The following is a 26,106-nucleotide window of genomic DNA, read 5'->3' as shown; positions in this document are numbered from 1 at the left end:
TGTTCTTTACGTTTTTTCCTTCTGTACTTGACTTTTAATCTCATAGTGTTGTGGTTGGAAAAGATGTTTGATATGATTTCAATTTTATTAAATTTACTGAGGCTTGCTTTGTGACCCAAGATGTGATCTATCCAGGAGAATGTTCTGTGTGCACTTGAGAAGTAAGTGTAATCTGCTGTTTTTGGATGGAATGTCCTATAAATATCAGTTAAGTCTATCTGGTCTGTTGTGTCATTTAAGGATCGTGTGTCCTGATTACTTTTCTGTCTGGGTGATCTGTCCATTGATGTAAGTGAGGTGTTAAAGTCCCCCACCATTATTGTGTTACTATCGACTTCCTCTTTTATAGCCGTTAGCAGTTGCCTTATGTATTGAGATGCTCCTATGTTGGGTGCATATATATTTATAATTGTTATATCTTCTTTTTGGATTGATCCCTTGATCATTATGTAGTGTCCTTCCTTGTCTCTTGTAACATTCTTTATTTTAAAGTCTATTTTATCTGATATGAGTATTGGTACTCCAGCTTTCTTTTGATTTACATTGGCATGGAAAATCTTTTTCCATCCCCTCACTTTCAGTCTGTATGTGTCTGTAGGTCTGAAGTGGGTCTCTTGTAGACAGCACATATATGGGTCTTGTTTTTGTATCCATTCAGCCAGCCTGTGTCTTTTGGTAGGAGCATTTAACCTATTCACATTTAAGGTAATTATCGATACGTATGTTCCTGTTGCCATTTTCTTAATTGTTTTGGGTTTGTTTTTGTAGGTCCTTTTCTTCTCTTGGGTTTCCCACTTAGAGAAGTTCCATTAGCATTTGTTGTAGAGCTGCTTTGGTGGTGCTGAATTCTCTTAGCTTTTGCTTGTTTGTAAAGCTTTTGATTTCTCTGTCGAATCTGAATGAGACCCTTGCCAGGTAGAGTAATCTTGGTTGTAGGTTCTTCTCTTTCAACACTTTAAATATATAGTACCATTCCATTCTGGCTTGTAGAGTTTCTGCTGAGAAATCAGCTGTTAACCTTATGGGAGTTCCCTTGTAAGTTATTTGTCATTTTTCCCTTGTTGCTTTTAATAATTTTTCTTTGTCTTTAATTTTTGTTAGTTTGATTAATATGTGTGTCAGCATGTTTCTCCTTGGGTTTATCCTGCCTGGGAGTCTCTGTGCTTCCTGGACTTGGGTTGCTATTTCGTTTCCTATGTTAGGGAAGTTTTCGACTTTAATCTTTTCAAATATTTTCTCAGGTCCTTTCTCTCTTCTCCATCTGGGACCCCTATAATGTGAATGTTGGTGCGTTTAATGTTGTCCCAGAGGTCTCTTAGGCCGTCATCATTTCTTTTCATTCTTTTTCTTTATTCTCTTCTGTGGCAGTGAATTCCACCATTCTGTCTTCTAGGTCACTTATCTGTTCTTCTGCCTCAGTTATTCTGCTGTTGATTCCTTCTAGTGTATTTTTCATTTCAGTTATTGTATTGTTTATCTCTGTTTGTTCTTTAATTCTTCTAAGTGTTTGTTCTTTAATTCTTCTAGGTCTTTGTTAAACATTTCTTGCATCTTCTCGATCTTTGCCTCCATTCTTTTTCTGAGATTCTGGATCATCTTCACTATCATTATTCTGAATTCTTTTCCTGGAAGGTTGCCTATCTCCATTTCGTTTAGTTGTTTTTCTGGTTTTTTTTTCTTGTTCCTTCATCTGGTACACAGTCCTCTGTCTTTTCATTTTGTCTGTCTTTCTGTGAATGTGGTTTTCGTTCCACAGGCTGCAGGATTGTAGTTCTTTTTGGTTCTGCTGTCTGCCCTGTGGTGGATGTGGCTATCTCCAACATAACTTTTTTTTTTTTTTTTTTTGCGGTACGCGGGCCTCTCACTTCTGTGGCCTCTCCCACTGCGGAGCACAGGCTCCGGACGCGCAGGCCTAGCGGCCATGGCCCACGGGCTGCTCCGCGGCACGTGGGATCCTCCTGGACCGGGGCACGAACCCGCGTCCCCCGCATCGGCAGGTGGACCCCCAACCACTGCGCCACCGGGGAAGCCCCAACATAACTTTTTAATCTATCTCTTTGACTCTGAAGTTACTGCCTACTTCAGGTTTTAATTTTTCTGCAGTATATTGTAGACGCTTTCTTCCTATTATCATGCTGCAGTATTTTCTTCACGTTTGTGAGGCTTCTTACCTCTTACTTTCCTTTTGAAGTTTTTAAGTTTATCTTAGGAATTTACAATATGCTTATACAAAGGAAATGAACTTTATTACATGGCAATAACAGCTGTGATTATTTTAGTATCTAGTCTTGTAGTTGTTATCTGTGCATAGGAAGCATAATATTTTTTAAAAAATAAATGTGTCATGAGTGATTTAGAAAATGCATAACTGCATAATTTATACTTGTATTTAGTGTTGAAACTTTAGTTTTAGTAATCTTTAGAGAATTTAAGTGAAATGAAAACCTTTTTCTTTTGCTTAAGTTTTTATGTAAGTAAGAATACTTACATATTGTGTATCAACATGTAAGTGCAGTGTTTAAAATTTGAGTCATGTAATTGTGTTATTGTGGCTTTAGTTTTTTATAACTTAATATCTGAATAGACTTTTAAAAAATTGGACTAATAAAAGAATATTAGAACCATAAACAATAATTACTGGGAAAGTAGGATGTTTGAAGTTTTAAAAGATTAACACTGTGGTCTTGTAGAAAATATTCACTGACACCATGATTAAGGAAAGAATCCTGGATTACAGGATAATTGATCTGTTATAATAGTCACCTCTTTACTTCCTTCTTTTGAGATTTTGGCTTAATCATTAAAAATGATGGATACTTTCTTTGGTTCTAAAGTTCTTTAGTCTGAAAATCTTCAACTTCTTTTTTTTTTTTAACATCTTTATTAGAGTATAATTGCTTTACAATGGTGTGTTTCGACTTCTTTCTCATTAAATGTTAGCCTGATTAACTGGTTTGTAATTTGTTTTGCATTGGGCTAACCTAAAATATTTACAACTAATACTTCTTATAAGTAGCAACTCTTTTGTGCCAGTAGCTTCTTAAGTTCTTGAAGTTTGCTTTGCTCACTTAGCATTTAGCATAGTGTCATAGTGTTTGGTTTTGCATTAAGACAGGGTATACTATTTGGTGTATTAACTTCATATTTTTGTCTTTTATTTTTTAAAGGTAATGTGGCTTTAGATAATCTACAAATAAAAGAAAATGCTCTGGTAAGTTGTTTTTTTTTTTTTTTAACTATGTTGAGTACTCAGTTAATTCAGTAAGCTCTTAGAAACCCTGGTTACTAGGTATCTGGTACCAGGTGCCAGGTGAAGTGATTTGAGTCGCTCAGAGAAGGATTACTTTTTTAACTGTTTGCTCTAGGAAAATCTGAGATTAAAGATTTAGGAAAAAAATTTTTTTACTGATGATAGAAATAGTATCTCTTGGAAAATAATAATGTTTTTCCCTTTTATATATTTGACTGTATAGCTTTGTAGTAGACATTTGTCTTAATGAAATAGTTTTCTTCAGAATTATCTTTAAATGTTTTACAGGTAAATAAGGGCTTTATTTTAACAATGTATCTAATAAATAATTGTATTTTTTTGAGATATATTGGCAGTCCAGCCTTATAATACTGTGGTAATTTTAAGAGGTAAAATAGATTTTTTTGGAATCTAGCTCTAGACAGTAATTTGGGTCATTTACTATTGAGCTAAAAACAAAACTCTCCCCATCTTCCAAGACCCCTACCCCCCTTTGTTTTTAGCCTCTTGGACTTAATTTGAGTTTATGAAATGTCTTAAGAATGAGTTTATTCTTTAATCAATAGGTCAGATTTATAATTAACGTACATTATGTTTTATAGTCCTAGCTTTGACCTCTGGTTGAATTTCTACATGATGAACTGTGTAATTAAGGAGAGCCTTATACACAAAGTTCTCCCATGACTGAGCTCATGGAAGCCAATTTTGAATGTTGAAGATCTAGGAGTAGAACTCAAGAAGTAACAGTTTATTTTGTTACTGGCATAGTGGAAAGGTCATGGACCTTGTACTCTGGCCGACGTGGGTTTGAGTGGTAGCTCTGGCTTTGACCAGCTGTGTGACTTTTGGGAAGTTTCTCAATTTCTTTGAGCGTCAGTTTAATCATCTTTAGAACGAAGTTAATAATACAAAACAGTATAATATTTGTGTACCTTTGTGGCTTGAATAAAATAAAAAGTAGAGCCTGGCAAGTAGTGGACTCTCAAAATATTTAAATTTTCTTTCCCTCCCTTTATATAGGATGCTATAATTTTAAAAATTTTATCCAAAATTTTAGAACTTAAGATTCCATTGCTAGAGATTGGAATAAGGCTATTTTTACTCTACTTACGAAAATATTTTGGAAGATAATAAGTCTAAATAGAATTGTGGTTGCAGGCTATAAGTATCTAATATACTTAGATGACAGGTTGCACTCTGTTAGCCTAATTTGAATTTTGGTTATGATTAAATCAATAAATTATTTTGTAATTTATATTCTCCATTAATTCAAACTAGCCTCCTTTCCCTAGTTAATCCAGCTTGGTGAGGTTTTACTTTGATATGGGTTCTTTACATTTATTTTGTGTGAAAAATTATTTCAGGAGGATTAAAATGTGTGTGAGACCACACTCATAGAAGTGTATAGTTTTCCATTGGTATCCTGTATGATATGAAGACCCTTGAATTTATTTGTCCCCTTCCCCTGCCGAACCCCTGGAGGGTAGAGCTGCTCTCTCATTACCAGTGAGGATTTTTTATTTGGGTCTAAAACAAGGTTTATTGTCAAAATCTGTTAGCGTTTTGTTCAGTTTCTGTTCACTTAGAATAGTTGAGTAATCAGATGAGTGGGTAAATTGATTCTTTAGTTAATTATTTATTTATTTTTTAGTTAAATTTTAATTGATTGGTTAATTCTTACCTAAAGTATGTATTTAAGTTGCCAGATTTCCATAGTATTGGCATGTAAGGTACACCTAACAGAAAGGCTATTCTGACTGGTTGAATTTTAAATTATTTTAAAGACTCAAGCGAACATTGTGAATCTCAGTTATTGTTTAGTACTCTGTGAATAAAAAAGTTATTTGAACTTTCTAGTGATTTGGAATCTAGATAAGTGAAAGTTCATCGTTATTGATTGGTACCTGTTAGTAACTTATCTAAAGTAAATGCTAATATGGTAGATAATATGTTGGGAATCTGCCTTTTAAGATTTGTTTATTCATTTACTGAATATTTTACTTGAAGAAGATTGTTTTCAACTTATTTAAGTGAAAAGAATCTTCCTTTTCCTTCCTTTTAGTATTTCACATAAGCAGTGTCCACCTGTTACTTTAAAAATTCATGGAATTTCCATCTGGCTTGGTTTGGTTTATTAAAACAACTAACTAGTTTACACAATTACTTTCTTTAACTACAAACTCTTTTTCTGTTGTTCTTATTTATAATTTTGCTTCTCTTATGAATTCTTTCTTTAAAGTCAAGTGTAAGTTAATAAAAACTTTTTTTCAGCTGAGAAACATATCGTTTATGAGTTACTCAAATATAGAAAATTTATTTTGTTTTTCCTTAGAGATGATTGTGTATTTAAATTATGATAGAAAGGTGATTTGGGTGGGAGCTTAATGATTTAAGATGTTCTTTAATCTTTTTTCTTTCTTCTGAAGAGTGAATTGGATGTTCCTTTTAAAGTCAGGGCTGGCCAAATTGGTAAGTACTTCACTCTTCATTTGAATTTTTCTTCGTCCTTTTAGTTTTTTATTGTTCCTGTTATTTAATCTCAAACATCATTTTTAGCTTGAAAAAAGTGTGAGAGGTTTTTGGTTTATGTTGATTAGAGCTTTCTGAGTTCTGAGCCTAATGTATACTATACCTAGTATATACATCAAAGTTTTTGACAAAAGTTTAGGAAATTACACTCTAAAGTGGAAGGACATTTGAACTGCAATGATGTTTTTCAGGCTTGGTTCCACCACACAAAAATATCTTCATTTTCAAAATCGAAATGCAAATTTTGTGTGATTTTTCTTCATATGTCAAAGTAGTGTAATTTGCAAACTCTAGTAAAGAGAATTTAAGTGTAGCTTATTTCCCTCATATTTTGTTCAGCCATTTCACTTGATACATTGTGCAGCAGTGTGGCATAGAGGATATGTTTTGTTAAGCAGAAAGTCTTCCTTTGCAGCTAAACTTTTACACCAAGATCAGCCATAACTAAGCATACATCTTTGTTCGAGAAATTTTTTAATAGGAAGTTTAATATATCAAGTCCTTTCAACTAGTCCATACTACTTGGTTTTTACTTTTTTAAAAAATATAAATTACCACCCTACATGACTTACCCTTACTTTAGAATTTTCACTTATGCCACCATCCGTCCTTCTATCCCCATCACCCTGCTACTTCACCACATCACTTTCCTTCTTCATTCATTATTTTGTATTCAAGGGAGGCTTTGTCTTTTACTGTTCTAGTATCTCTTAGTAATTACTTGAATACTTCTGTGAATCTACATTATATATATGTGTTCGTTTTATAAAAATTTAAAAATTTTCCTTTTTTTTTTCCTTGAAAAAATTTCTCTTCGATCGAAAGTATCCCTAGGGCTCGCATTAGATTTTTTGTTCGTCTGTTACACAGAGCCTTGTGCTTTGTGAGGCGGTGATGTTTAGCAATGTTCTAGAAGTATTGTTGTAGCCCTACATGCTTAATCGAAATCCTTGAGTGAAGTTATAGCCATTCATTCATTCTTTTCCTTTTGAGATACATTGCTGTGGGAGAAGCAAGGCTAAATATATCTTTGTCCTTAAAGAAGTTATAGAGATCTAAAATTAGTACAAAATATTGCAGTGTCATTTCCAGGGTATTGGATGAGTTATATTTGACTAAAGAACTTATATGTTATTCATTATACTATTACCACTAGGCATATTTTGGAAGAGATTTTCTAATGGTTCAGAATTTTTTCTGTTTGCTTTTAAAGTATTATAAGAATTTAATGGCTTCCTTCAAGGTTGCTCACTGAATTATGAGAGACCCTTTACATGTAAGGATGCAAAGCATATTTTCTTTCTACTTATCCCTGCTTTTGGGTTTATGGGGCATTTATATTAGTTATTAAATTACTGTTAGGTTAAAATATTACACCTAACCTGTAGAGTTAGTGTGGCTAAGTGGGCTCAAGGATGTTTTGGTTTTCTAAGAGCTAGACATATTTGTGGATACTCCTTTTACTTAAAACTTAAAAAAATTTTGTGATCTATAAAAGGAAGGCAGTAACATAATTTCAGTGGAATACAGAGTAATTAAGGATGGGAGGATAACGAGTTAGGGTAAAAGGAGAGAAGAAAAGGTGTAGAGAACAGGTAATCTCTTTTTGGTATATTAAAGGGGCATTTCCCACTTTTTCAGTCTCATGCTCACCAAGAAGGCAATCAAATCAGTTTTTACGAGTTGGTGAGATAACTACAAATAAAACACTATCCATTATAAATATATGTGGTACTCACTGTAAGATCAACAGACTTAGAAATGACTACCTCTAGGCATTACCTCTAGGGCCTCTGAAGTGGGAACCATTTAAGAAACTCATCAGTTTTATAAGCTGGAGAAAAATAAAAATTTAGATGGAGAAATAATTCGAGATTTTAACCTTGGTATGAGATTCCCAGCTAAAACTGGCTTGCGTCCATAGCCATTCAGGTGAATCAAGATATCCTCCCTTTGTACTGCATTATTTTATTTCCTCTTCAGCTTCTTATCCTGTTTGACAATTTTTTGAGCTTTCAGCATCTTTATTTAAAAGTGCCAATGATTCTGGTGGTATAAGTAGCTTAGTCATTCACATATTAGCATGAGTTAGTTGAATCAGATTCTTTGTCCTAAGAGTCTGATTGGCAGCACTGAGAGAACTACAGCTCTCAGTATAATGACTGTAGGGTCATTGTTTTTTAAATTGTGATGAGAGAAGGTATTTAATTTTGGAACATGGAAAACTGTGGGGTAGAAAATGTTTGGATAGAATTGTTCTAATACAGTTGAGGGCAGATTGGGACATTGGCTACCTGGAGACCTGGAAAGAGGGCATACTGAAGATTGGGAAGAGAGTAAAGAAATAAATGTGGAAAGATACCAAAGACAGATTTTGCCCATTTCAGAATTTAGCTGAGAATATGCCCTTTTTGTCTTCTCTCCTGCTTTGCGTAGCTTTTTTCCGTAAAACTCCAAACTTGGCTTAGTGACAGTTAGGGCCATAGTTCATCTATTATTATGGGTGAGAAAGTTTCTGTAGGTAAATTTCTGCAGAACCTGATATTAATCCCATTGTTTCTAAGAGAGAAGATACGTTCTGCCTTTCATGAGATTTATAAGTAGATATTTGGAATATAACTGGTCTGAACTCCTGTAACTCATAATACTAGTAACCATAAAACAGTATACCTTGTCTTTAGGGTTGGCCTCTTCCAGTTGTAGCAATTTGGCATACTGTCAAAGTTCTGTTCCTTTGGTACTCTTCTCTGTGTTGCCGCTTCAGTTCCTGAGATCTTGAACTGATTTTTTTTTTTTTATCCTAATGCTGTAGAGATGAAGTTGTAGGTATGGCTAGAACAGCATGTACAATATTCAGACCATCATTTCTGGTTCCATTGATGACTTGGGTGCACTTAAGCATATAATTTAACCTGTCTGGGACTGAGTTTCCTTTTTTTTTCAAAACTTAAGTAATAGTTGCCTCATTTTTCTTACTGTTTGGGAATATTAAATGAATTAATAGTTATCAAAAAGTTTGAAAAATATAAAGCACAATGTGAATAGTCACCTTAATGGTAATATAATATGGAAAAGATGTTTTAAACTGTGTTGGGTTTTTTTTTCTTTTTTTTCCTGAGTGATGTACATACTTTATGTGTGAAGGGTTTTGTGTACTTTTTCTCTTAATGAAAAGTGAGAAATGTATATCTTCTTGAGCATCCAAATAAGAAGGTTGAAATTATGTTCCTTTAGATAAATTAACTTTGAAGATTCCTTGGAAGAACCTTTATGGAGAAGCTGTTGTTGCGACCCTAGAGGGATTATACCTGCTTGTTGTCCCTGGGGCAAGTATGTTATTTTAGGTTTATAAGCATTATAGTAAACATCATAGTAAAATTATATAGCATCATAGTAAAATTAAATTGTTACCTACGTTAAGTATTTTAATATGTTTAGTAAAAAAGAAGATAATAGAAATAAACTAATCATATTCATATATGTACACATATACGATACATACATTTTACAGATACACATATATTGCCACATTTTATATAAAATATTTTTATGCTATTGTTGGAAAGAATAATTTCAACCATTTTTGAAATTTATTCTATTGTCAACGAATAATTATTCTACAACTAAGGCTTCCTATTAAGTTGAGATACATTAGACTTTTACTTTTGGGAATAAAAGTAAATAAGTTTTTAAAAATGTGTTAATCTACAGACTGGAAAATTTTTTTTCCCATTTTGTTGCTTCTGATTTTGAGTGAATGTTCTTTCAAAAACGTGTGAAAAGTAGATAATTTTTTTCATTATAAACTATAGTATTTTAATTTTTAAAGTACTGATTTTTTTAAAGTGATATCTTTCATTATTAATGTTTTTCCAGTTTGAGTACAATATAATGTTAAGAAAAGTTTGGGTATTTTAGGGGAAAATTACTTATATTTTCTTAACCATAAAAGAAACAATTTTTATTTTTACCTTTTGTTTTCCAGTCTTTACTGTGTACATGCTTGATTTGATGTAGCATTTATCATATATACAACATGGATCTGGCTTTTTTGGTTAATATATATATTTTTGATATGTTTCACAGTTTTCATGGTGATAGTGACAATTTTGAAAGGCTATATGATATTCCATTATGGTCTGCCAACTGTTTTTTGCTATTATAGTGAACATTATAAACTCCTCCTTCTTATAGATATCTTACTCATTTTGTGTTACTTCCTTAGGATACATGATCAGTAATGAGATTACTAGATTAAAAGGATATATATGTTTTATGATTGTTGATACATGTTCTTGAATTACTTTCTGAAAGTCTTTTTATCAATCTTACATTGATACCAGCGGGTATTGAATATTACATGTTTTTTGTAGTTACTCGAAATTTTACCGCTCAGATATAATAACTGGAAATTTTTTGGTATACATTCAGCTTTCTCTTTGTTCCTTCCTTTCACCTTTCTACTCACCCTTTTCCCCGAATATCCTTTTTCCTATCTTCTTTCTCCCTTTAATTCCTTTCCTTCTGTCCTTTTCCTTTTGATGTAAGTTTTGTAAATAAATAAGAATCATTTATGTTTAAGCTTTTTGTAAAACCAATCTAAAGAATATAAATGTTTTTTGACTTACAAAAAATTACTTATTACACACACAATACAATATTATAATGAGCCTGAACTTTTCTTATTTATTTATTAATTGCCTTTCTTGATGTGTGAATTAACTATACATTTTTAGGTATTAAATATGATGCTGAAAAGGAAGAAAAATCCTTGCAAGATATTAAACAGAAAGAGTTATCCCGAATTGAAGAAGCCCTTCAAAAAGCAGCGGAGAAAGGTACAATAAGTTTATGTTTTAGATAAATGTACATATACCTATATTTTAGATATATTTAATGCTCTGTAAAGAGGGTTCTTTCATAGGCCTTCATAAGTTGTAGTTCCAAAGAAAGAATCTTCTTTTAAAATCATCTCTCACAATATTGATTGTAAAGATTTTAATGACACACACTTGGGAATCACTGCCTTTGTGATTATTTTATCTCACTGCCAGTTAAATTTTCTTACTTTTCTTACCAGTCATTTCTACTGTGCTACTTAATGGAGACTTCCCAAATTCTTTGAGTTCTTGCAAGCCTGTTTGTTTTTCCCAAAGGTTAATGGTTTCTTTGTCTGCATTTTCACACGTGTTGTTGAAAGATAATAAGGTTTGGTATATTAATATAGTGAAATAATGTTTAGAGGAAATGGTGCTGTAATTCTTTTCCTAGCTATCTGTTTATATTATACATGATAGTTTTAAAAACTTAATTTTTCAGATTTCAGCATTTTAACATCTTGTCTCAAGTTTCAATGTTTTGTTTTTATCTAAAAATAAATCTGGTGAGTATTTCAATTTGCTTTATGGAGCAACAATAAGGATAGGATGAAAAAGAGTAGTCTGTAGGATGGTGAGTTGAAGGAGTTTTCCAAGCCTTTCCAAGTTTGGTTTTCTCTTTCAAGTCAAATCATACCCCAATTGCAGATTGGGGTGTGAGAGTTATAGCATTTTACATCATTTTTGTGTCATTCGGTAGCATGTTTATATATTTCTGTGATGAAAGAAGATGGTACTAAAAATGTTAAGGCATTTCTCTTTGGTCTCTCTTAAAAAATATGGCAAATGTTGAGTTAGAAATGACAAAAATTATGTTTAGATATTATAATAAGTTATCTTTCCTAGCTTAAGCTGCTGATATTTATTTAAATCAATAAGAAATCTCTCTTAAAAATAGCTTGCTGATTAAAATTCTTTATTAATGATTCTAATTCTTTTTGCCACAAGTGTTTTTCTCTTACTCAGAATTACTGATTCTTTTACAAAAAAGTACTAAATACTTAAAATACAGAGGCTGTCTTAATGGTAGAATTTTTTAAAAGCCTAAACGTGTTTTTTCCTTTCGCTTTTCATATTTAACCATATTTTATGTTTCTGCTGAAACTTAAGGATCTATATTTCCATGAAAACAGTTTTCTTCATTTCTAGTACTTTTATGTACCAGATAAAGCAAGGTGGTAGTGGTTTTGTTTTATGACAGTTCAGTGTGAGTATTTCTTTTTATTCAATTTTGGTTAATTAGAAGTAGTTTTATAAAAATGAGGAAAAAGGCTTGGAGAGCACTAAAATTTTATTTATTTCTTTCTTGAATCAATTCAGATTCAATCTGTTTTCTTAACACAAATATATATAATTATATGTAGTCATCAATAGGTGTATTTATATATGCTTGGATATATTGCTATAAGATGTAGTTATACACTTATAATAATTTATAATATGTATAATTAAGTTATATTTTCCCTCTTGAGAAACAAACCCCAAACTCATTATTTTTTTTATTTGGAATGGAAATAGCTGTGATTGCTTAAAAAATATTTTAGTGTTTCCAGTGAACTATAAGAAAAAGCATGGTATATACTCTCTCCTGTTTTAGTAGTTGACAATCAGCAAAATGATAACCTGCTATACATTTTGTATTAAGTGCCTATGAAATTTTGACTCCTGGGTTTTCAATACTTAGGGAAACTTATATGTTTGTGTCTGGCAGAGAGGCTATTAAGGATGATATGATAAATATATAGGGGATGAACATCTGTAGTATTAAGCTTGTGTAAATGGGGCCGTTAGGCTTATATAATATATAATCATTACATTGTAGCTTCTTGGATGATAAAATTTAGGTTTTTTTGGGTAGAACTAAAATTCAGAAAGTGAAACTCAGTTTTAACATTATTACATTAGATTTGTCAGAAAAATGTTTTTCTGAGTATAAAAGATGAATTCAGGAATTGGGAAATATGTTGATAGAGGTTTTTTCCTTTAATTGTCAAGAAATACATTTAATTATCTTGACTGCATATAAGTATTTTTTCTAGTTTGTGTGAATATGGATCCTACGTTCATGTAATGTTATTCGTACGAATGATAAGACAACCCTGGCCTTTAGGTGCTTTCTATTTCACCATTATTAATTAATAGTTTTGACTTGATTACCATACTTTATTTTTCATACTTATTATTTTTCCACTTATTTCTTGATTTTAAAAGCACTGTCGTGTATGTATAGAGACTAGGAGGTAAGGAGAGGAAGTGATTCAATTATAAGCACCAGATGATAAAAATGAAAATAGAGTCCTCAGGCTGATCTGCTTTAAAAAATTATTTTTACTTAATTTCTTTCATTTGTTAAAATAAAGTACTGCCCACTATTATGTGGGAAAAAAAGAAAATTGAAATATAAATTCATTTCTAGAGAGCTTGCTTAACTGTAAAAATAAACTTTCTTGATATTTTTCTTCTTTTATTTCATTGTAGTGAGCTTATTTTCCTGGAAAGGCTATTGTAAAGTAAAGGGAAATATTAAATTCCTAGTGAGGCCAAAAGATTTTTAAATACTATATAGATTCTGTATTTTAAAATGTTAATTTTATCAAAAACTCTAAAATTTTAGAGTTAACATTAACTCTAAAATCAAATAATTTTTCCAAAAAGACTTATGATGAAAAATGTCAGTTTCGTATTCCACCATTCTCTACCCTCTAGATCCACTCCTTAGAGGGAACCATCTATTTTAGAAATACTAACTTTCTTTGTTGTCTAATGTATTAATGTAAGGCACTATTTTGGATTTCCTGTTACAGTAGTTAAGGAGTTCACCTCTCCTACAATTTTTTCACCCTAAATTCCCCTTTCTGTCTTCTCACAATATGGTTATATCATAATTTTTGTCCAATTACGAGTCAAAATTTACATTACTATGACAATATAATTATTATTCACTGCATAGGTCAAATAATGTATTGTGATTATATTTCCTTTGCTATGTAGCCTTTTGTTTTTCTTGAATTTGTAAATGCTTCTTGCCTGGTCTTCTTTGTAAATTTATCTTCAATTCTTTTGTGTACTACATGAAATCTATTTATCATATGACTATCAGTGTTATTTTCCAATTGGCCAAACCCATTTGTTTGTCCTCTCCCTGTCCCCCTGTCCCTCTTGGAGATCTTTCTCTGAACTGGTTGTTTTTTTAGTTCTGCTGCATAATTGTCATCCTGGAACTGGTCTTCACTGCTCTTCTGTTTTAATTCATTGGGTCCCTTGCCTTTTGTTCTTTTTTAGTTTGTTCCTTTGTTTTGCTAGAACATTTCTAATAACTTTTAAGAAAGGATACACTGGATATAATTTTAAAAATCCTTTCAAGTCTGAAAGATTTGTAATTTACTTCCATACTTGTTTGATTTGGCTGGGGATAGAATGCTGGGTTTAAAATTAGAATTTTGAAGGCAAAATCTTCTAACTTCCAGGTACTTTTGAGAAGTCTGATGCTATTCTGTTCAACAGATTGTTGGAAACACAAAAATTAGAAAATTCCTGGAGCCTACTGTTGAAAGACTTCATGTATAGTGATAAATAGGAGAGAGTGTTGAGTCTTATCAAAGAGCTATAGCTAAGAGTGTTACGGGAGTTCATAATGGGCATATTACGTTCAGCCAGAGATCAGGGTGGACACTGAAGGTATATATTTCAGCTGAGTCTAAAGGATGAGTATGCAGAAAGGAGAGAGGGCATTCTAGGTAAAGGGGACAGTGATGGTAAAGGGGACAGTGAAAAGAAAAAATGTAGAGCATGTATGGGGAGCAGCTAAGAATTTGGAAGTTTGATAGCACAGCCGGACGTGAGTTGGAAAGCTAAGTTTAGGTCAGTTTTAAGAGATTTGAATGCCATGATGGTGATGACAATAATTATTGAGAATTTACTATTTGCGGGTCACTCTTCAAAATGCTTTATGTCAGCTTACTCATTTAATAGTCAAAATTCTATGATATAAAGGCTTTTATTGTTCCCATTATATAGTTGAGAAAGCTGGAAGTTAAATAACTTGTTCTAGGTTATGCTGCTGGAAAATGACAGAGCTAGAATTTGAACTCAGTCTGGTTCTTGACTCTGGTTTATAATGGACTTTAATTGGTAGTCAGTGAGAAAGTAAGTTTTACTTTTTTAAAAGAAATCCGGAGAGTGATGTGATCACAGCTGTGTTTTAGGAAGGTAAGCTTGTAGTGGTGTTTAGGCTGGATTTGAGGAGGGAAATGGAAGATGGTGCTACCTAGCCATCACTGACAAGAATGGATAGAAGGGATTCAGACAATGTGTCTGAAAGGGAACATACACTAAAGTAAGATGAATTCATTTCAGCTGACTCTAAAATTAGCGTAAATATCACAGCAATATTTCATTCTGAAAATGGGCAAAATGGTGGGGAAAAAGGGAACCAAAACAGATTTTTGCTTTCTTTGAAAATTTGGCAAATCAATGAGACATTAGCCATAATTGATATTTGTCTGTTTTGCTTAATTTGAAATTATTATTTTAATTATTAAGAATTTTTGTTTTAATGTTATGAAAACAAAGTTTATATGTTGAAAGAATGAAAATGGTGTCACTGAAAATATTTCCTTAGAAGTAAGTTGTTTTGGTGTCACTGGATTTTACTTGTTCTGTTACATGATTTCTAATTCTTTGAACGAAGTTTAGACATATTTTATGTGTAAAATTAAAGGTGTCTTTTAAACGCTTTGCATTTTGGTTATCGCTGCCATGCGGATGCAGGCGCACATTCAGGGGAGTTCATATATGGCTTGGAAAACTTTGTTTACAAGGACATCAAGCCTGGTGGGTATGCATGGTTAATTATATTCAGCTACATACAAAATTATATTCTTATCCATGCTTGTGCTTTTAATGGAGTTCATATGACGTGTCATCCTTTTAGAAAATATGGAAATGTAATTCATGTTTTTCCCCTTTACCATCATTTCCTTTTCTCTACCTTCAGCATTTTATTCATTCACCAAATACTTAATGTCTTCTAGTAGCAAGCACTATGCTGGATGCTGAATATTCATGAGGTGAAACAGACACAATCCACTGCCCTTATGAAGCTTACAGTTTGATCTATAGATAACTTACAAATCTGGACTGCCTTTTTGACTTTAGTTCTGTAGAATAGTAGTTTCTCAATTAAGCAATTCCTCTCCTATAGCAGTGGTTTTCAGACTTTTAAAAAGCAATAAATTGGAACCTTTTATTTTTTGAGTGAGACTTTATTTAGAACCTTGATAAGAGATGTTTCTGTGACTTTCTTCTCATGTCCTCCCTGATTTGCTTCACCTCTGTAGTAGCTTTGGAGGCACCTTGTAGACTACTGTCCTGGACAGCCTCACAAAAGGCAAATTTGAAGGCTCACTGCTTTAAGATTTACAGTAGGATTCTTTTGTATCCTAGGAAGTTTACCAAGCGCATTAAAATAATAATTTCTAATATTTTACACAGTAATTTGATTTATTTAACTGTATTCCCTATAACTTTTCAGGAATTTGTTATATTAGCTCAGTCACACTTAAAATTTCTTTTGATTAAATGGTAAGTGGGGTCTCTATCTCAAAATGTAAACAATAATAAGCACTATGATATAATTACTTTTTTTTTTTTTTTTTTTTTTTTGCGGTACGCGGGCCTCTCACTGTTGTGGCCTCTCCCGTTGTGGAGCACAGGCTCCGGACGCGCAGGCTCAGCGGCCGTGGCTCACGGGCTTAGCCGCTCCACGGCATGTGGGATCTTCCCGGACTGGGGCATGAACCCGTGTCCCCTGCATCGGCAGGCGGACTCTCAACCACTGCGCCACCAGGGAAGCCCTGATATAATTACTTTTGCTGTTAGAAACTTCTTTAATGTTTAGGTTCATTATGACAAATGGAAGAATAAGTTGCATGCAGATTTCACAGCATTGAATGAAATTACCCTGAAAGGAGTTTCTCTTTGTACAAATTTGCCCCTTGAGTAAGTGTGGCTGACTATGTTAATTTGTCTTTGAGTCACTTTGTTTAATATAAAAGATAGCATGGGGATACTCATGGGTCACTGTCCAGTTTTGTAGGTTGTAATTGAACCAGCTTTCTGTAGTCTGCCAGGGGCAGTGTTTTCTGATCCTACTAGGAGCAACCTGCCTCCAGGATACAAATGAATTCCACTGGCCCATTCAAACTTGTAACAAAATCATTGGGCAGCATTGCTAAAAACAAAACAAAACAGACAGAGGTCACTATAAAGTAAAACCTCATTGATTCAGAGTTTCCTTTTATTCCAAAAAGGTATATTAGCCTGGATAAAAAAACTAGGCCTAGAATTTGATGATTCTGAAATGAGAATAAGTTTGTTGATGATACCTTTAGTTGTCCAGGACTTTGTGTGTACTTTATAATCCTTTCGTAGTTTTCAGTTTGAGTGTATATTCCTTCCTCGTTAAAAAACAAACAAACAAACAACCCAAAACTTCTAGAGCAGTGGTTTTCAAAAAGTCAAAACTATTTTCATAATAATGCTAAGACATTATTTGATGTTTCACTATGTTGACATTGGTGCTGATGGTGCAAAAGTAATGTTGTGTAAAATTGCTGGCTGCCTTAGCATGAATCGAGGCAGTGGCACTGAACTATACTATTAGGAGCCATTGTATTGTTCCTTACCAATCACTCACAGTAAAAAACAAAATAAAATGGAAAAAGCACCAATTTTACTTAAGAATATCATTGATGAAATAGAAAAATTTTAATAAATTACAGCTCTTGAGCATATGTGTCTTTGAAGTTTCGTGACAAAAGAGGAAGCATACACAAGGTACTTCTGCAGACTGAAGCAGGATAATTGTCTCAAGGAAAAATACTTGTGCAGTTGTTTGGGTTGTCAGTGAAACCAGTTGCTTTTTTCATGGAAAGCCATTTTATTTGGAAGAACGGCTGACAGACTATTATTACTCAGATTTGGGTGTTTGGTAGACATTTCAACAATACAACTTTAAGAAAAAACAACTGACAGTGTTTGTTGCCAGCAAAAAGATTTGAGTTTCTGAACAAAAATTAGAATTTTGGGGAATTCGTATTTGCCACTTTGAGCTTGATGGCTTCCCATACTTAAAAGACTTTTCTGATGAGAGTTGTGGTCGTGTTAACAATGTGATTTTTGATATTAAATAATAAAGTGACTCAGTGTTTGTAAGATCTGCATAATTCAGTGAAGCAATATTTCCATATTATCAGTGGGTGGTAAAAAATTATGAATGTATAAAAGAGCAAGGTAGACTGATTTTAATTCAGACGAAAGATACACTGACAGAGTTTCAGTTTCCAAGGTGCAACTTTAAGAAGCTATCACTAGTTGAGTTTGGTGTAGTATCCATAATTGCATGAAAAGACCGTGAAGATGTTCCTTCCTTTTCGTATTACGTATCTGTAGTTAGGTCAGATTTTCTTCACATACTTCAATCTAAACAACATATACCAAAAGAGCAAAGGCAGAAGCAGATATTTGAATCCAGCAGTCTTCTACTAAGCCAGACATTAAATTCATTTGTAAGATTGTAAAACCATGCCACCCTTCTCACTACAACTTTTTGTTTGGAAAATATAGTTATTTTTCATAAATACATGTTAACTGTACTATCACATAATGGGTTTTTTAATGAGTTAATTTTAAAAAGATTTTCAGTGTTGATTTCCAATATGGTAAATACCAATAGCTGTAACCCACACTAATGAAAAGCTATTTAAGGTTCTTAAATTGTAAGTGTGTTAAAGGAACCCTGAGACCAAAACATTTGAGAACGGCTTTAGACAGTGACTGGGGATCATGAATTTATTGTCCATCTGATTAAACAGAAACTCTCTCTTAAGAAATATGTAGTACTCAGATTAGATTTTGCAACTATTTGAAGATGTTTAAACGTGGTGCATCTAACACTGAGATCAAAGACAGAACAAGGTGCTAGAACAAATGTGAAACCAGAAAGATAATAGGAGGTCAGGTGAGAAGAGTGAGTTATGGTAGATTCTAAACCCAGGCAGCTGAACTCCTGTCTCCAAAAGCTTTCTACTTAAGTGGGATGGTTTTCAGGGCTACTCTGGCTTTCTTAGCTGTTTCTTTTCAAATGGTATTTCGTTGAGAACTTAAGTCTTTTTCTGAATGTTTAATTTATAAATGAAAAAGGCTTAGGGAACATCACTGTGACAAGAACTACTGGTAATAGCAAAGTCCAGATTTTGTTATACGTTTATTAAATATTTTCTTCTTGAAACTTAGGGTTTTATTCTTAAAACCCAGGATTTGATTCTTAGTTTTTTGTAGTGACAGGACCATTTGCTTTAAAATATCAAGGAAGAACGAATTTAAAATTTTAAGCTAAATATCATGTATATTCTCTCAAATATATGTACATTAACTGAGCTTATATTTTTATTATAATGTTCAGATGTGGATTTTTTTGATTCATTTGAACAGATACGTATCATGTGCTTTGTGCCTGGATGTTAGGATAATTCCTGTCCTAATGAAGACTCCTGCCTGGTAACAAGACAGTTGTGCAAACACTTCAAATACAGTGTAATCACTGCTTAATGGAAGTCTATATAAGGTGCAGGGGTAGATGGCCTTGGAGATGCTTGGAAGAGTCAAAGAAGGCTTCACACAGGCTGTAGTGCTGGACCTGAGATTTGGAAGCCTCCTAGGAATTTGCCTGGTAAAGAACTTCACGGAGAGGAAACCAAGTTCAGGGAATGAAACATGTAGAGGCATTAGGCGTTAGAAAGTTACGGTTTGTTTTGGAAAGTGTAAGTAGTATTCCTGAAGTATCCAGTGCAAGGATGAGTGGCAGAAGATAGAACAGGACAGGGTGATAGGGGTCGGATCATGAAAGGACCTTTGTGTCATGCAAACACTTTCTCATTTTATCTGGCAGGCTGCAGAGAGCCTTTAAAAGAATTTTGAGCAGGGAATTAACAGGCCTGAATAGTATTTTAGAAGATGCAAGTCTGGTGGCGGTATAGAAGGATGTTAGGTTGGCGGTAACAGTGGAGACTGGAGGCAGGGGAGACCATACAGAGGCTGCCCCAAGAGCGTGGACTGGAGTTGATGTGTAATAGGCAGTTGAATGTAACGATTTGTAAGTTGGGTAAGATAGGTTTGGGTTAATGCCATGAAGTGAGGCAGTGCCAAATAAAAGTGGATGAGGTGTTAAAGGAATTATTAAGCTAATTTCAGTGTACAAGTCCATGTACTTTTTTTGCCCTTTTTGTATTATTTATGTCCTCAAGTTATTAAAGTATTCTGCTTGTGAGGTGTATCATCCAGAGGAAGTCATCTGTCGGCAGCCTACCCATTCATTTCATTTGTGTTCCTGTGTTCCTACCACACACTTATCAAAACCTTTCTCTGAAAGTCTTTTTATCCTGTCATTATTACATTTCCAATATTTTGGTAATGCTGAAATTAAACTTCATACTGTAAGCAGTCATAAATATTATAAAGGGCATTCTGTATGGCTATTTTACCCAATTTTTGTATAATTGCACCTGCCAAGTTATTTTCTAGCTTAAAGAAGGTTATTCTAGACTAAAGAAGGTTTGAATTTCTGCTTGTATTGAAATAACAGATCAGTTTAGAATAAAGTAAGGTGAGTTGTACCAAAATTTGCTGTCAGGAAGAAGTCTCTTGTTTTCTTTTCTGTCCTCTCATCTGCTAACTTGAATTTTATCCTTTTCTCACTAAAATGCTTCCACTGAGAAGGACGTAAACGTAAAAAGCACAAAAAACATTTTAAGAAACCTTTTAAAGGTCTTGATCGCTCAAAAGGTAGGTAAAAGTAGTTTTTATGCCACGTGTTATTTATACACATTGCCACTTAATTTCTGTCTTCAAAGGTCAAATGAATGTTAGATTACAGTGTAACTTCAAAAATAAGTTTTAATTTGGAAATGCATATTAAAATCTAAAATCTAAAATAAAAGAAGGACACTGGAATAGGTTGTAATTTCCATTGAGTAATGCCTTAGCTATCGTTTGGTCATTGATTATGAACTATGTGAGAATTTCAACTCTTTTTTTTTTGAATCTTACTTATTTTTTATACAGCAGGTTCTTATTAGTTATCTGTTTTATACAGATTAGTGTATATATGTCAATCCCAATCTCCCAATTTATCACACCACCACCAACCCCCGCCACTTCCCCGCCTTGGTGTCCATACGTTTGTTCTCTACACGTGTGTCTCTATTTCTGCCCCGCAGACCGGTTTATCTGTACCATTTTTCTAGGTTCCACATATATGCATTAATATACGATATTTGTTTTTCTCTTTCTGACTTACTTCACTCTGTATGACAATCTCTAGATCCATCCATGTCTCTGTAAATGACCCACTTTTGTTCCTTTTTATGGATGAGTAATATTCCCTCATATATATGTACCACATCTTCTTTATCCATTCGTCTGTCGATGGGCATTTAGGTTGCTTCCATGACCTGGCTATTGTAAATAGTACTGCAGTGAACATTGGGGTGCATGTGTCTTTTTGAATTATGGTTTTCTCTGGGTATATGCCCAGTAGTGGGATTGCTGGGTCATATGGTAATTCTATTTTTAGTTTTTTAAGGAACCTCCATACTGTTGTTCTCCATAGTGGCTGTATCAATTTACATTCCTACCAGCAGTGCAAGAGGGTTCCCTTTTCTCCACACCCTCTCCAGCATTTGTTGTTTGTAGATTTTCTGATGTTGCCTGTTGTAACTGGTGTGAGGTGATACCTCACTGTAGTTTTGATTTGCATTTCTGTAATAATTAGTGATGTTGAGCAGCTTTTCTTGTGCTTCTTGGCCATCTGTATGTCTTCTTTGGAGAAATGTCTATTTAGGTCTTCTGTCCATTTTTTGATTGGTTTTCTGACCATTTTTTGTTTTGTTTTGTTTTGTTTTGTTTTTGCGGTACGCACGCCTCTCACTGTTGTGGCCTCTCCCGTTGCGGAGCACAGGCTCCTGACGCGCAGGCTCAGCGGCCATGGGTCACAGGCCTAGCCGCTCCGCGACATGTGGGATCTTCTCAAACCGGGGCACGAACCCGTGAACCCTGCATCGGCAGGCGGACTGTCAACCACTGTGCCACCAGGGAAGGCCTTCTGACCATTTTTTGATTTGGTTTGTTTTTTTAATATTGAGCTGCTTGAGCGGTTTATATATTTTGGAGATTAATCGTTTGTCCGTTGATTTGTTTGCAAACATTTTCTCCCATTCTGAGGTTTGTCTTTTCGTCTTGTTTGTAGTTTGCTTTGCTTTGCAAAAGCTTTTAAGTTTCACTAGGTCCCATTTGTTTATTTTTGTTTTTATTTCCATTACTGTAGGAGGTGGATCAAAAAAGATCTTGCTGTGATTTATGTCAAAGAGTGTTCTTCCTATGTTTTCCTCTAAGGGTTTTATAGTGTCCTGTCTTACATTTAGGTCTGTAATCCATTTTGAGTTTATTTTTGTGTGTGGTGTTACGGAGTGTTCTAATTTCATTCTATTACCTGTAGCTGTCCAGTTTTCCCAGCACCACTTATTGAAGAGACTGTCTTTTCTCCATTGTATATCCTTGCCTCCTTTGTCATAGATTAGTTGACCATAGGTGTGTGGGATTATCTCTGGGCTTTCTCTCCTGTTCCATGGATCTATATTTCTGTTTTTGTGCCAGTACCATATTGTCTTGATTACTGTAGCTTTGTAGTATAGTCTGAAGTCAGGGAGTCTCAGTCCTCCAGCTCCATTTTTTTTCCTCAAGATTGCTATCTGGGAGAATGTTCCTTGTGCACTTGAGAAGAAAGTGTAATCTGCTGTTTTTGGATGGAATGTCCTATAAATATTAATTAATCCTCTCTGGTCAATTGTGTCATTTAAAGCTTGTGTTTCCTGGTTAATTTTCTGTCTGGATGATCTGTCCATTGGTGTAAGTGAGGTGTTAAAGTCCCCCACTATTACTATGTTACTGTTGATTTCCTCTTTTATAGCTGTTAGCAGTTGCCTTATGTATTGAAGTGCTCCTATTTTGGGTGCATATATATTTATATGTAGAGCTGGTGTGGTGGTGGTGATTTCTCTTAGCTTTTGCTTGTCTGTAAAGCTTTTGATTTCTCTGTCGAATCTGAATGAGATCCTTTCTGGGTAGAGTAATCTGGGTGGTAGGTTCTTCCCTTTCATCACTTTAAATGTATCATGCCACTCCCTTCTGGCTTGTAGAGTTTCTGCTGAGAAATCAGCTGTTAACCGTATGAGAGTTCCCTTGTATGTTATTTGTCGTTTTTCCCTTGTGGCTTTCAATAATTTTTCTTTGATTTTTGTCAGTTTTATTACTATGTGTGTCAGCTTGTTTCTCCTTGGGTTTATCCTGCCTGGACTCTCTGTGCTTCCGGGACTTGGGTAGCTATTTCGTTTCCTATGTTAGGGAAGTTTTTGACTATAATGTCTTAAAGTATTTTCTCAAGTCTTTTCTGTCTCTCTTCTTCTTCTGGGACCCCTATAATGTGAATGTTGTTGTGTTTAATGTTGTCCCAGAGATCTCTTAGGCTGTCTTGATTTCTTTTCATTCTTTTTTCTTTATTCTCTTCTGTGGCAGTGAAGTCCACCATTGTCGTCCGGGTCACTTATCCATTCTTCTGCCTCAGTTATTCTGCTGTTGATTCCTTCTAGTGTATTTTTCATTTCAGTTATTATATTGTTCATCTCTGATTGTTTGTTCTTTAACTCTTCTAGGTGTCTGTTCTTTAATTCTTCTAGGTCTTTGTTAAACATTTCTTGCATCTTCTCGATCTTTGCCTCTATTCTTTTTCTGAGGTCCTGGATCATCTTCACTATTATTATTCTGAATTCTTGTCCTGGAAGGTTGCCTATCTCCACTTCATTTCTTGGGTTTTATCTTGTTCCTTCATGTGGTACAAAGTCTTTTGCCTTTTCATTTTGTCTATCTTTCTGTGAATGTGGTTTTCCTTCCACAGGCTGGAGAATTGTAGTTCTTCTTGCTTCTGCTCTCTGCCCTCTGTTGGAGAATTTCAAGTCTTGAACTTGTGTTTTCCTGTTTTTTATAGATAAACCAAAAGAAGCCAAAAAGGATACATTGTTGGAAAAATTGGCAACTCAAGTAATTAAAAATGTACAAGTAAAAATCACAGACATTCACATTAAATATGAAGATGATGTAAGTAACTTAGTTTACTTGGTTTAAGTTAGTAATTAAGTGTGTATTTTATGACACTAATTCTTGATTTGCCCATAAATAGCAATTTTGAATCCAAGATAGATTTTTTTTCCTGATTAGTACACTACCATATCTCCTTCCTTGTGTTAGGCTTTTTTCATCCGGCATTAATGTGTGTACATATATCATAAAACTTCCATATGTTCCTTTCTAAAGCTAATTTAAGAGATTTTTGGATTTTTCTCTATCATTTATTTTGAATTTTGTTTAAAGACAGACTAATATAACTTTAAGGAACTAATTTTTTTTATTAATAACAAAAAATTAGTTTCCAGAGGTGATGAAGTAATCGTTTATAATGGTAGTTGGTAGAGAGGGGACTAAAATTTGGGTCAGTTGGCTGCTAGTCTCATTCACTTTACTTTCCACCATGTTGGATTTTAACACCCACAGCTACTCACACACATGTGTAGCAATATTTAGAAACCACACTTCACTTATAAGCAACAGTTTAACATTAGTTGATTAAGAACTATTTTACTGATTAATTTTAGTTAAAATGTAACAAATATTTTGAACTTAATAGGCACTGCTTTGTCTTAAAGTTCGAAACATACATGAGAAGCCTTGAATTTTTTTCATTTACCTAACAAATTGGAAATGCTTTTTCATCTTTTCCAAAAATGAGTTTGCTTTCTTTTTTGTTTGCTTTAAGTTTGGATTGAATTAAAGTCATACTGCCATGTATAGAATTTATTTTACTTTCCTGATAAGTTCCTTTTGTAACTTAATATTCAGTAAGACACACCTGTGGTTTTTCAAGATACAACACCATCTCTATCTTACACTGACTTTTATGTTTTGGTTTTTCTGTAGTCATTACACTGAATTTTGCTAACAAATAATGTCTAAAAACCAAAATAATAAATCTCCTTGTTTAAAACAAACTTAGAAAAATAAAATTGACTCACCCCATCTTGGAAGTAAAAGAATTATTCTTAAAGCTAATGGCATGTTGGTGAATGATAATCTCAGTTTAAACTTAAACTAAGCTTTTTTATTGAGCAAATACAATTCAAAAGGTACATTATTTCTTTCTCTTTAATGAAGAAATACAGAGATGCATAGGAGTGGGACAAGTAGTATCAATTACATTTAAATTGGTGTCAGCGACAAAATATATTAAAATAACCTAAAGGAAAAAAATTAAAAGCACAAAGGGATCTTCCTTCTATTGCCTCTTTCAATGTGATTACCTTAATTATTGTGTCTAGAAGGATAGTGAAAAATATAGAAATGGGGGGAGGAAAAGTATGATTATCATAAAGATGTTCTTTGTATGATAGCAGTAATTTATGGGTAGTGCATTAGCAGCTGAGGAGTTGTGTTTTATTAAAGTTCCTTCTGAAATAACTGCAAGTTATTTTGAGCTTGATATCCATAGGTATAAAAAGATGAATATGGGAATGAGGGGAAATACATTTTGCCGCAAATCATAATATATCTAATATTAAAAACAAAGCTCACAAAGCTCTTTGTGCTTTGCAGCTATACCAGAGCATGCATTTAGGTGACTAAACTCAAGTCTGTGGTGGATGATTTAGAACATGATTTTTCTCCTCTCTCTAGTTTCCCTATTTTCTTTCATGACCAAAAAACACTGACTTTTGGACATCTTTGAGATGTCGAAAACAATGACATCGTACACACCATGGCACAGTTTAAGCACTGTGTATAAATATAATTTAGGTATTGAAGATGAGAAATAGAAGTTTAACATTGGCATATTTTGAGTTAAGGGATTGAGGAAATTAAACGTTAAGAATCTTGAAGCATCTTCTAACAAACCATTTTTAAAGTGTCCGGGAAATTAAAGGCTTAAATAGACAGTTCACATTTCTAAATGTGAAAATCTTAAATGTTTTAAAAATAATTTAGTGGCATGGTTTTACCTGCAACTCCTTGTTTTATTTATCTATGGAGAACATCTTTAACGGTATATACATAAAGAGACTGTCTCTTTTAAACTATGTAGACAAGAGTCTGTTTAGTCCTAGTGAGTGAATCTTCTCACTTCTAGTAAGAAAATAGTTCCACTAGGAAAGTATCATGTTAGTGTCATGCCTACAAAATATGGAAAATCCCAGCCATGTTACTGTCTTCCTTCCCTTTCTTTTACACAAATCCGTTTGGTTGCGTTACTTTTAAACTCATTGTCCTATGTTGCCTATTGTAGAGTGG

General features: G+C 33.7%; 1 protein-coding gene across 2 annotated transcripts in view; it reads left to right on the top strand.

The window, feature by feature from the left end:
• VPS13C (vacuolar protein sorting 13 homolog C) overlaps positions 1–26,106 on the top strand; it is a 174,509-nt gene that overhangs the window by 13,283 nt on the left and 135,120 nt on the right. For both annotated transcript variants that reach the window (XM_067749163.1, XM_067749172.1), the window contains exons 2-6: positions 3,168–3,211; positions 5,677–5,719; positions 9,014–9,109; positions 10,516–10,617; positions 23,756–23,865. In XM_067749163.1, the coding sequence (XP_067605264.1) occupies positions 3,168–3,211; positions 5,677–5,719; positions 9,014–9,109; positions 10,516–10,617; positions 23,756–23,865 (395 nt within the window). The remainder of the gene's footprint in view (positions 1–3,167; positions 3,212–5,676; positions 5,720–9,013; positions 9,110–10,515; positions 10,618–23,755; positions 23,866–26,106) is intronic.

Source organism: Pseudorca crassidens, chromosome 1 (assembly GCF_039906515.1).
Source record: "Pseudorca crassidens isolate mPseCra1 chromosome 1, mPseCra1.hap1, whole genome shotgun sequence".
Lineage (NCBI taxonomy): Eukaryota > Metazoa > Chordata > Mammalia > Artiodactyla > Delphinidae > Pseudorca > Pseudorca crassidens.
The sequence above is the reverse complement of the archived record's forward strand: the minus strand, read 5'-3'. Positions and strand labels throughout refer to the sequence as shown.